Source organism: Phyllostomus hastatus, unplaced genomic scaffold (genome assembly GCF_019186645.2).
Source record: "Phyllostomus hastatus isolate PE091 unplaced genomic scaffold, TTU_PhHast_1.1 phas_contig_159, whole genome shotgun sequence".
In the NCBI taxonomy this organism is placed as follows: domain Eukaryota; kingdom Metazoa; phylum Chordata; class Mammalia; order Chiroptera; family Phyllostomidae; genus Phyllostomus; species Phyllostomus hastatus.
Genome location: NW_025333640.1, coordinates 15,452,688 through 15,465,709, shown reverse-complemented (window position 1 = coordinate 15,465,709; position 13,022 = coordinate 15,452,688). Strand labels below are relative to the sequence as shown.

Genomic DNA, 13,022 nt, shown 5'->3' with positions numbered 1-13,022 from the left:
TAATTAAAATGCCAAAGGTTAAAGATAGAGAATCTTAAAGGCAGCAAAAGAAATGAACTACAGGGGAGTTCCCATAAGACTTTCAGCTGATTTCTCAAAAGAAACTTTGCAGGCTAGAAGGGATGGCAAGAAATATTCAAAATCACAAAAAGCAGGGACATACAGCCAAGATTGCTGTTCCCAGCGAAGCTATCATTTAGAATTGAAGGGCAGATAAAGAGCTTCCCAGACAAGAAAAAACTAAACAAGTTCATCATCACTAAACCATTATTACATGAAATGTTAAAGGGACTTATTTAAGAAAAAGTAGATCAAAACTATAAACAATAAAATAGTAAAAATACATATCTATCAACAATTGAATTTAAAAATTCAATTTGAATTTAAAAATAAACTAAGCAAACAAGAAGAACAGAGACAGTATCATGGAAATGGAGAGTACATTTTGATGGTTGCCAGATGAGGGAGGGGTGTAGGGGAATGGGTGAAGAGGTGAGGGGATTAAGAAATACAGAAAGGTAGTTACAGAATAGCCATGGGGATGTAAAGTACAATATAGGAAATGGAGTAGCCAAAGAACTAAAATGCATGACCCATGAACATGAACAGTGGTGGGGGGATTGACTGAAGGAATGAAGGGTGTTGGGTAGAAAGGAGGAAAAGGGGGAAATCAGGGCAACTGTAATAGCATAATCAATAAAATATAATTTAGAAAAATAAAAAAGATAGTTCCCTTAAATATCTGTAACTCACAACAAACAGCTTACATGAAGCCCTTGAAGAACATGTTTAAAAGGTTACAAATTAGAACTACTAAAATGTATATGAAAATATTTTCAACTTTACTGACAAAAATGATCACCTTACACTTTCTAGTCCTTATGCTTCAGGTTGAAAGTTTTCACCGTGTTCTGCAGTTCAGTTTCAAATTATCCTTCAATGATTTTTGAATAATTAACTTTAATGACAAAAGTATATATTGTTAAAGTTATCAATTTTGTTAAATATTCTTCTAAGACATGCTAATGTATTTTAAATATACCTAGGGTTGTTAAGAAATATTCCAATGTGAAGAAATAGAATATATCACCACCAGATAACATAGATTAAAGGATACATTGTTCTGTGTTCTACTGAACACAGTAGCATTCATCAAGCAGTTGTTGGGTTGCTGCCATTTCCCCAGGTACAGGTCTCAGGTACCCAAAGCAGAACATAAAGTTTATTATGACACACTCTGTCCCTTATGCAAAGTGTGTAGTATGTTCCATATTACTTATTTTTATCTGCAGTGTTTTCCAAAAATTTTCAGAAAGTATTTTACTTTATTATTGTAAAAGATAACATTTTTTGCCAGTTTGGAATGATAAAGTGCCTAAAATTGGTGTTTTTGCCTAAAATGGATGCATAATGCCTCTTCTCCTTCATGTCTTCCTTTGGAAGTACTGTAGTTAATAATTTTTATTTGTCAGAAGTAATTTTATAATAAGAATTCACTGTTTTATAGTAGCTCAATGCTACTGTAAAAGAACAACATGAAGTCAAGGACAAACCTAAACAAAAACAACAACAACAAAAAGGAAAAATAGTTCCCAGTTCCAAATTCCTACTGGTCTGACTAGTACACCAAGTTACCCTGCCTCTTGGAGATTTTCCTGCATCCATGGCCCCCTTCCCACACTTTAAGAAATCTGACAATTTCCATCTGCAATAGAAAAAAGGATTTTTTTCTTTTGACCTGAAAGTATTTATTTTGAAAGGCTTGCTTTATTACTTTATTCCTACCCAAGAAATTTAAAATATATAACTCAATCGCTGACACACTCTTACTGAAATGGATGGAATACTAATGCTAGGGAAATGGTAAAATGAGTACTACATCTGAAACAGTAGTATTTTAATGAAAAGCTTTAGTGTTAGCTGCAAAAGGTTTATGGACTGGGAAAAATGTTTCTTATATCAATTAATTAAGTTTCAATTAAATTCATGCCAAAGTTAGAAGTGATTGATAGGGCTGTATTTCCTTATAGGGATGAAGAATCAGGCAATATTTCAGTACATTTTAATAACAAGCACAGAGTATATCCAGTTTATATAAACACATTCCTAACCTTTCCATCAATATAATTGGGCATTTAGACAGATTAGACTAAAAAAATTTGCATTGAAGGGGCACCTTCTGAGGTTCACTGAAATTCAATCAGAGTGAATGTATCAAAGGGCTATAAAACAATTGAGTATTGTAGGATTTATGGTTTGTAATCAATTTTACACAAAGAATGAATAAGTGCTGTAAAAATATCATGTCCCATTCAAAGACACATTAAAATTTAGGCATATCTCAATTCAACCCAGTCTGTATTTATATTTTAGATACTAAGATAATCAGAAAAAATGTGGTATTAACATAACATACCCATAAATATACTATATATTAAACTTTTGAAGAACAATCTAAATAGTAAAGCTGTAAGGGGCATCTATGTCATTTGTTTGAGAAATGTGAAGAGATATGAAGATTAAAACAATCTACTCACAAATTTCCTTATTGTAATAACCCCCATATTTCTCAAACCTCTTTGTTCTGTTCAGTTGAAGATGTTTATAAAGGTCAAGATTCTAAATTTCAAAACTTTCTTAATGCTAGACTAAAAATTAGTAGTAAGCGTATTGGACAATTTTTCTATAATATGTTAATCAATGTATACAAAATAGAGCTATAATAACAAATTGGGGGCTTTTGCTGAAGGAAGTCATCAATAGAATGAATATAGCATAAAACTAAGTTGGGAAATAAGTGCTAGAAATACACTGCTCATATAAAAATAGAAAAAAGGAAGACATGCATATTAAAAATCATACATATTAGTGCAAATCAGCCCATGTCAGGAAACTGTCCATAAAGTTCTCATTCAAATATATTCTCTATAAAAATATATTATAAGATGGTACTTTAAAAAATTGCATGAAAATAATTAACACAGAAAATGGTGTTACATGATAACCTGGGGTGGGAGAAGGCAGGCTGTGACAGTTTTGTTGCCATTCACACATTTTGTGGATAATCCAAAACTAAAATGGAAGCTGAACACACTCATAGCTGTCTGGGCCTTTATAATAAATTCTTGTATTCTAGTCACTTGCAACCTGGCTTTTGCATCATCTCCCAACATTTATAAATCCTTTAAAATGCATATTATGCATATTTTCATAAAATCATTTTAATATAAAGCAGTGTGGCTTTAGGGATAAAGATAATAACTGAACGTATCCAGCTTGCAGATGAAAATGAGCACTGTACGACACCTTTCTGTAAATAGGATGAGGCAGATACCATATAAATTGTTTCCTTTGAAATCTAAATGTAGAGCAAAAGCAAAAAGATTGTGGCTTCCAAAAGCACAACTTTATAATAAGAACATCTGTAACATTTAATGTGTTTAATAGATAAATAATCATTCAGGGCCTCAGTGCACTGGGACCTGGGCAAGGGTTTGCAACAGCTACACAAGCAACAATGGCAGGATCCTGCCTTTGAGAAGTTCACATTTTTCATTCTCCAAGTTGTCTTTAAATTGTTTTCATTCTGTGAATCAAAATGGTAAAAAATGACAACATACTTTAAATTGAACACTGAAAAATAACACGTTAAATTCCTAATCAACACCATTATGAGAACCACATTTATTTTTCATCCAAATCACTAAAACCTCTTTGAAAAACATTTTGATGTTTGAAAAACATTTGATGTTTAAAAACATTTTCCTGTTTGAAAAAATTTCAGCAGTGGGTCATTTTGGAATTTTGACTTCAACAACTAATTTTTTTGCATTGAAGACAAATAGTCATATAACAGGTTTGGCAATTAGTTATTCAGATCATTAGAGAAAACGACTGAAATTTTGACAGAAAATTGTCATAACAAAAAAACTAATATAATCATATCTGAATTATCTTCTGTAGAATTCAGTTTTTTTAAAGGAAATATATTAATCCATAGCATTAACATCCCAATAAAATATTTAAATATAATATTTTAGTTCTGTAAAATGTATCTGCTGACTTTTTAAAAAATAGTTCTGTACATCCATTTAGATGTTTGCTAGAATAGCATTTGCTAGAATAGCATTTGTGGTACAGATACAGTACTTCTATCTACTTTTTTTAACAAAGATTTTATTTATTTATTTTTAGAGAAAGGGGAAGGGAGGGAGACAGAGAGGAAGAGAAACACTGACATGCAAGAGAAATATCTATTAGTTGCCTCCCACATGCTCCCAAACAGGACCTGGCCCACAACCCAGACATGTTCCCTGACCAGGAATTCAAATGGTGACCTCTCACTTTGCAGTATGCCACCCAAGCCCCTGAGCCACACCAGTCAGGGCTATGACTCATTTCTAAGAGGGAGAAAGAAAAGGAGGAAGAAGAGAGGGGAAGAAATGCATACTCTTTGGAAACTCAATTATACAGTAAAGCATACTGGAATAATTAGGAAGCAACTGCTCTTTTTGAGCCTTTCTTAAAATTTGGGGTACTCCAGCAAGTTCTAAAATTTTTCAAGTATTATTGGAAGAGATTAAGAAAAGTTCCAAGATCTGGGCACGAACCAGCATTGTATTATCTTAAGTTCACAATGCAATGACCCTATCATTTTAAAGCCTTGATATGAAATGGAAATGCTCTGTATCTTGAGCCTCTCCTGCAAGACCTCAAAAAAGAATAGCATATGAATGAATTTGTATTAACATTAGCCACTTTAGTTTCATATGGTAATTTTTATTTAGTTTCTCTTTCCCTAAAAACAAATATTCCAACCAATGCCATTCTTTGTTTACTATTTGGTATAATGTATTATTTTCTTGAAATTCTCTTGTGATAAGTGAAATATGAATGTTTACAAAAATCCAATGACAAATTATTCTTACAAATAGCTATTCTCGCTTTGAACCACCAGTTAAATATAGCTGAATATTTACACCATCGCGTTGTAAGGTGTTGTCTTCTGGTGCATGTGTTCATGGTTTTCTTCACACCATGAATTCTCATCATTGCTTAAAAGCATCCAAGTTATTGTGATTTTATCAAAATTTTGCATATCTTTAAGTGGGTAACTCCAGGTTTTAGTAATTACCTCAACAAAAATGCCAAAACATGATAACCTATCCAAACCATAACTATATATATAACCTGTAATTATGACTATAACTAGACTATACACACATTATATGTTTATATGCATACACACATTACATATATATGTCTATGTACACATATTATGAATATGTTTATATACATACCCACATTACATGTGCACATATATATATATACACACACATGAAGTTGTATTGATACAAAGTCTAATGAAGGTTTAGCAAATATTAACTGATTAGAGGAACACAGATACATAATCTCAATAATTCATGACTAAAATCCAATGGTAAGAAGTACACATTTTAAATATCTGGAGAATTATATTTTTCTCTCAAAAATAGTCCTTCATGACCATTTTTATTTTTAGCATTATGGAATACATAGAAATGTATCAAATTATAATGTACAATACACTGGAGTAAACTGGCGGAATCCATACGGTTCGGTGAATCAAGGCTAAAAACCTGAGCATTTACAGTCAGTACCGTTTCCAAATGCCTTTATAAACCAACTTTACAGGAATATTTAAGATAACCTATTTTAAAAGGCATAAGGAATTATCTTTCAAACACTTTAAGTGATTTTTTCAAAGGAGATGCAATTTATATTTTTAATTTTTTCCTAAATAAATTGGTTTGCAGTGTTTCAAGAGGTATTCAGTGTGCGCAACAGTTTTATGAAAGAGCAATGTTTTCTCCAACATCACCATCTACTGGCTTAGAGAAAAAGTAGATTTTTATCAGCTATTTCTTTACATTTAATATTTTATTATTTATTTTTATGGAATTGAAAGGCAAAATTATTAAATTATTTTTAAATAGACTAATGGCCATTTGTCAAAGTCATTCATGAATTAAATAGGAAGATTTTGAACTGGAAATTTAATACTTAATATTTTTAATTCCCAAATGTTATGGGATCAAATCATGTTTGCAGCCCATTTAGACAGTTTTATTTTAAACAAGTTTTGGTAATGAGCACAGCATTAAAGCTTATTGAAATTTATAAAATGTAAAAACTAATATTTTTCTAAAATCTGCTATAGATTTTGTTAGCAGTATACAATAAGCACATATGCAATATCAAATTCATTATTTTCACTAAAATTTTGAATTACTGCCATCAACTGCTTTTGTTTAAGAACTAGGAGGCTATCTTCACATCCACACTTAAGTAAGGCTCCTAGACAAGACCACAGCGGCCAGTGCACACAGAAGGCATCAAGGCCTACAAACCCTTGAACACTATCCAAAAGAGCATAGGGGGGAAAAGTTGCAAAAAATGAATTAATATAAGAAAAGTATTCATTCAGTCTCTGACAAAGGCATTCAATAAATATAAAAGGGAGGGAAGAAGAGAGGGAGTGAAAAGAATTCTTGAGGCTCATCTCTGGTTTCAACTGTTGAACAATCAGATGCTCAGATGCTGTTCTGTTTTTTTTTTCCTAGTTTTATGGTTTGTATTTTCTCATAATGAAGATTTATATTGAAACAGGCTTCAGAAAAAAAATTAAATCTTAGTATTATTTGTGCCTAAAAAGAAAGGGAAAGAGGAAAGGATAGAGGGAGTGAGGGGGAAAGAGGAAGGGAGAGAGAGAAAGAAATTGGAACTGTGTCTTTATTTCCTCAGGTACCCATGGAAACAAATGGGAACAAATAGGTTCTTGCATTATCCCACTGTGACTGTGAAAGAGAAGGATGTGGGAGTGCAGTGCAATGCACAGTCATTTTTCTCGGTTCAGAATATAATGACTTCATTTCGTTTGCATAACCTGAACCCACTCAGTAGATCTTGCTGGATTCTTAAGTTGTTGTCAACCTCGGCATTTCCAACTCAGTTCCCTCATCTCAGTAACAAAATTAAATTAGGAAACAAATATCTTTTCTATTTTGAAATTAGTGAAGTATAAAACTCCACTTTCTTAATATGTAAATTGAAATTTACATATTGTGTGCGATTGTTACGGTTTAATTAGGAGGAGGAATGAGCTACTTTATGAACATTGACTGATGGCACATGTTTTAATAATGGAGTTTAAGAGCAGACTTCTTTAGATTTCTGGAAGAAACAAGAGAAAGTCATTTTGGTACTAGCTATCAACACATCTGATGCTGCTGCTTCCGTTTCATATAGGAAAGAATCATGGATTCCCTGACTGAAAAGGCAAGAAAGCAAAGACAGAGCACCAGAGAAAAACCTTGAGAGGGATTTAAATGATCAAGATTAATCTTGACAAATTTGATGTTAGAGATTTCCATTCACTTCTTCACCTTTGACTTTGTAATTGTAGTTTACATAAGCATTTCTCTCTCTGAAAGCAGTTAAACTATTTTGATATTTTCTGTTGCCCATGAAAAAATAAAATGAATAAGGATACAAACACTCCATTTCATTTTACAAACTCCATATTGTGAAATTCATGAAAGAATGAAGAAGCTGAGCCACAGAAATGTTGCATGATTTGCCTAGTCCATGAGTTAATGTCAACTCCAGAAAATTCTGTCCAATGAGCTCTCTTCTGTAACAGTGCCTCACAGTTCTCCTTAGCAATCAGTAAGTCTACTTATGACATGGGTATTTCAAATGCCATGATTCTGAAGTCCCACGTGGAAACCTTGAAAATGAATTCAGTTCCTCCCATTATTTGTTTGAGTGTCCTACAATAATAATCTATGGGGGAGCAATTTGGGGGTCTGGAGACATATACATTCTAAATTCAGCATCGTTTTCTTAGCAAAACAAAAAAATATGCAAAATGAAGGTGTGATTTTCATTTAAGTTTCTCGGGAGTGTGGTCCAACAAATTGTGCATTTAAAAGAAATCCATGTCTTTATTACATGGGTGTATCGTTCTGTGGAAGTTCCTGGAGTAAATATATGTTAATATATTTACATTGCTTTCTGCATATCTTATTTCAATAAAACTTGTATTAAAAATATTGAGACTGAGGACCTAAATCAGTTACCAAAACTAATCATAACCTTTAATCTTTACAAAACTCCAAGAGTGATTCAACATTTGTTGAACTCAGGGAATATTCATTTTGTTCAGTGTACATATCTGCTATTTTCTCTGTCAGGCCTTCTCACTATTTTCACCAATAAGTCAACTTCTCAGTCATGGACCACTTTCAAAGAGCAGAGCTGTCAATTTCAACTCATTTTCAAAATTTACATACTTCCAGTAATCATAGTCTTGCCTTAGGTTCATTACTTTTCAAAGCATTTTCACACTAGTATATAACTGCATTCAGTGAGATACTTAGTACAGTTGTATGTCAGTCAAAATTCAGGAAAAAAACTGGAAACTTGATAGCAAATCAAATGAATAATCTAAATTTGGTAGGTTAATAGGTCAAGTATAAAATCCTTAAAAATTAAATTACAGGAGAATATATATATGTGCACATAAATTTTCCAAATGTACTTATATTCTTTCATGGAGATTTTTTAAAGCTACAAATCACTTTAAAAGTCTCTCTCTCTCCCTCCCCCTCTCTTCCCCCTCCTCCTGTCCCCTCCCACGTTTCTTTTCTCACTTGGTATCAGCATTTCTAAAGAAAACATGTAGCACTGAAACCTTCTTAAATAGGCTCTTTAAAAACAATTTAATTGCACACATCTAATCTAATACGACCATCATCATGACCCTGCTCTAGCAAAGAAAATTGTTTCATTTCTTCATTCATCCAGGGGACCGTGGATTCAAAATGAGTCGATGATGCTCCTGATAGGAAAATCGGGCTACCCGATCGAATACATGATTGGGGGTTAATACGGGGAAATGGGATGGCACCAGTTGTTTGTCTATTGTGGGAAGACAGCAGTTGGGCTTTTCTTTTTTTTTTTCCTGTGGTAATTTTCCGCTCGCTCGTTTACACTGGAGCCAAAGTGGGAGGCGAACCATCTGCACCCACCCCCCACCCCCAAACTGTTAATATGAAACACAAACTGAAACCGTCGAAGCAGGGAAGCGTCCCCCCAGCGCAGCCGGCAGGAACATGGTGGCAGCTGCTGGGAGAGGGCAGGAAGGTACAGTGACCGCGCCGCACAGCCCACGCGGGCGCGTGGGTGGGAGCGCCGGGACCAGCGCGGGGAGCCTTTCCACTGAGCCTTTTAGAGACTTAATTGACTCGATTCTCTAACTTTGCAACCTTAAGAAAGCTTCATCGCGTGTCCCACACTACCATGTAGAGTGATGGGGCTTATAATGGACAACTAACTGCAAAGACTAAAATGGCTGATCAGCGACTTCAGGTTTTCCAAGTCGGCCGGATCCCACTGCTCTGAGGTCCGTTTCTTCTGCTGCCCTTGCCGGAGCCCGCCACCTGAGAACTAAGCGCCCCGGCCGGCGAGCCGACTGCCGCCCGCTGGCAGAATAGCCCCCATCAACTGAAGACTGAAGCTCCACGGAGCGGCGAGAAATCGACAAGCCCCCGCTCCACCGCTCGGCGGCCGGGTCTCCCGGGGCCTGCGTCAGCCTCGCTCCGCGCTCGCTCGCACCGCTCCGCACCGCGCCCCTCCGGTGGGCGTTATGTAACAGCTCCAGCCCAACTCCGGAAGCATTTAACTACTTGACCGGTCCAGGAGGGTAACCTAGGGTTCACCGGGTCTGCAGAGTGAACGTGAGCTGGCCTGCAGATCCTGCAGATCTAAACCCGGGGCTGCAGGCACGCGGCCGCGCTCTGGCAGTGCCCCCCTGGGATCTATCCAAAAGCCCGACGGCGCGCCCTGGGGAACAGCGTGTTCTCTGTGGACAGGGTGCTACCAGGCATTTAACGTGGGGTAAGAAAGGGGCAGGGAGAGCTTCTATTTAAGCACTCAAGCTAAACTAGACCTCCCTAAGGAAGCTCCCCAGCTCCAACTCCCACCCATCTCTCTAGTGCGCACACTCTTCAATGTCTTTGGCTCCCTCCTAACCCCTCCACTCCCCAAACAACGGGGGTCCCCGAGATTGCAGCCACTTTCTTCCTACGCTGTCACACGCACGCGCGTGTACAGTCACTAACACTCACACACTGACACACTGAAATACGCACACACCAACCCGCACCCACACTCACTGGCTTTCCGCGTGCGGCACCTGAAAGACATGAATATTCATTACTTACAAGCATTGGTTACTGCGAAGCTGTTTGCTACCTCCAAATTGTCGATGTGCGGTGTCAGTCTGAACTCCGAAGTGGAAAACTGAACCATCCCTACCCGAAATGCACTGTATTCTTGATCGGCGCCCCTGGGAAATAACCCCCCTGCAAAGAACAAACACCAAGCAGGAGAATAGTGTCAGTGACCGGACGGGAAAGGAGAGGAGCCCGCTAGCACCTAACAGCCCTGAAGTCTCTTATTCATGCTAATAGGTGCAATAAACGCATCAAGGGGCTCTGGTAGTGGGGTTTCGAACATCCAAATGGTAGCCAGGGGTCGAGGCACACATGAGAGTCTGAGGGCAAGGTAGGTGGCCAGAAACATTCGTCGCCTTACCCCCTGATCACAAGCTTTGCATTCAGACCCCTAGAGAATCCGAGCAATCGGAAACATGTTAAGGCAGAATTCACAGAATCTGGGGGCCAGAAATGAAAAGATTTTTTCCTCTATTGTACCAAAAGCATCGTCTTTTCCCTTTGCTTCATCCTGATAAAAACATGTATATTCTAGACAGTTTAAATCTGGAATGCAGTCAAGGTATGACATAAGTCTACATGACATGAATTAATTTGTTCACTGTGAACAAAGATTACGACCGAATTAAGCACAATTCAAAAGCAGAGCACAAAGGGTACCTACCTATCTGTATGCTGTTAGAAGAGACACCAAAAATAAGTCCCCATAAAACAGGAGAAAGGAGGACAGATATATGCATAATCTTTTGCATTTCCAAGAAAAGTAGAGCATCCACAAAATATCCCCCTTTTTCCCCCTTTTCCTCCTCTTCCTTCTTTGGCCGTTTTCCTCAGCAAATTAGATCCTCCGCATTTTGAAAGAGCAATTTAGCACCAAGCTGCTACAACCCTGAAGTGGAGGCAGAAGAATTCCTATTTCCCAGGTCCTGCTGGTGGCTGCTGGTGCCCTGCGCCCTGTCCCTGCTCCTGAAGTCCAGGGGACTGGCTGGATGCAGTTTTCAGCGGAGCTGCCGCTGTGGTCCCAGTGCCTTGGAATATTCAGCACCCTCCCATGCACTCACACACACTCACCCTCTCTCGCGCTCTCTTCTCCCTCTCTCAGTCTCTCTCTCTCTCAGTCTCTCTCTCTCTCTCTCTCTCAGTCTCTCTCTCTCTCTCTCTCTCTCTCTCTCTCTCTCTCTCTCTCTCTCTCTCTCTCTCTCTCTCTCTCTCTCCTCTCTCACGCGCGCGCGTACACACACACACATACACATACACGCAAGTCACAGAGAGAGGCAGGCAGTCCCGGACGCGCGTGCGCGACTCACAGCAGGCTGCTGGCGCGCGCGTCCACCCCTCCCCCGCCCCCAAACCCGCACCCCGCACAGCCCTGGCAGAGTCGCGTGCACGGCGCTGAGAAAGCGCGGCTCAGAGCCCGGCAGCGGGTATCCCTTGGCGAGCCCTCCGGTCTCGCGAGCTGTCGCTCCCACCGCTATCGGCTGCCTTTCAGCACCGAGGACAGCGCCCTGCTGCCCGCCTAGGGCTACCTTTGTGCCGCTGCTGCAGCTGCCGCGGAGATGCTCCAGCCTGGACCAAAGGCAGCAAAGCTGATTTCCGGCTGCTGTGCAGAAGAAGCCGAACTGCTAATTGTTGTTGGCAGTGAAGCCTTCTGTCACCAGTCCTGCTGTTTTGCGTTAAAAGTAATTTTGATTTTTTATCTTCAAGAGTCTGTGAATACCACCAAGCAATATAGAAATGCTGCCATCTGCCTCACCGGACCCAGCTGAAAAGCAAATAAGCAAACAAATACCCATTGAAGAAGTGTTCCAAAATTGTGAACTTTAGCTAAAGGTGACATAGCCATGATCCAGGAAAAAGCCAAAATTCTATCTTTAGTGGCTAAAGCGGCATAAGAGAAGATCAAGATTGAATCTTTGAAATACTTTAAATGGAAATTCAGTCTTTTAGAGGGTGGTTCTCCTGGGCTGTGATGCCAACTTGCCGAGCCAGCTGGGTGCGGGGATGTTTCTCAGCCTTCACTGCAGACTCCTGTGGTAGAGACATGTATATGTAAACTTGGTTCAATGGAAGCCCTTGCTTTATGCACATTGAAAGCAGAAGACCCCATTTCAAAATGGAAAGGCTCATAGGAGAAAGAAATTAGAAGATAAGGCATGTCTAGAAAGGCCTCTGAGCTGCCACCTCTTTCCCAGACACTTAGAACCGGATATTCCATCGCATTTTGGCCATAAGTTTTCAAACATCACTGCCCAAAGAGAGGAAGCTAAATTCTCATCAGCTGGAACCTGCAAGCTCAAGACCACTGGGGAAGAAAGATGAGGTTAGGGATTATGAATCTGTGGGATGGGAGTGAGTGGGGAGCAGCAAAGACTGGACGACCCCTGTGGAATTAGCACTTCAGGTGAAACTGCTTGCCAAAACCCGTGCTGGGAACGTGGTCTGGCAAGTCTCTCTGCAGCCTCAGAGATTTCTCACTAAATTTAATGGTTCTTGTTTCAAACAAAGAAGTAAAAGAAAATTGAGGACGAGGGACTGTTTTCTGGGAGGCATGAGGTCAGAGACCATGATGCTAAATGAGTAACTTGCTAATATTTCAGAATGCTGAGAAAATCAGCCTATCAAGCTGCCTTTCCTGTGCAATGGTCACATGACTGTCATCCTTGTAGCCTCCCGTTGACAGTATGGTAGAATATTTGCCCCTTCAGCATTCTGGGCCTCAGTTTCCCTGTTTTAAAAATGAGAAAC

At 38.7% G+C, this 13,022-nt stretch overlaps 1 protein-coding gene across 6 annotated transcripts in view; it reads right to left on the bottom strand.

The window, feature by feature from the left end:
- GRIA2 (glutamate ionotropic receptor AMPA type subunit 2) overlaps positions 1–11,857 on the bottom strand; it is a 128,644-nt gene extending 116,787 nt beyond the window's left edge. For 4 of the 6 annotated variants that reach the window (XM_045831067.1, XM_045831063.1, XM_045831062.1 and 1 more), the window contains exons 1-2: positions 10,942–11,409; positions 10,266–10,406 (exon numbers count right to left, since the gene is read on the bottom strand). In XM_045831067.1, the coding sequence (XP_045687023.1) occupies positions 10,266–10,406; positions 10,942–11,029 (229 nt within the window). In that variant the 5' untranslated portion in view covers positions 11,030–11,409. Of the gene's footprint in view, positions 1–10,265; positions 10,407–10,638; positions 10,754–10,941; positions 11,410–11,803 lie in introns of those variants that run through there. The other 2 variants (XM_045831064.1, XM_045831065.1) reach the window with 2 other exon arrangements.
- Between the last annotated feature and the right edge of the window lie 1,165 nt (positions 11,858–13,022).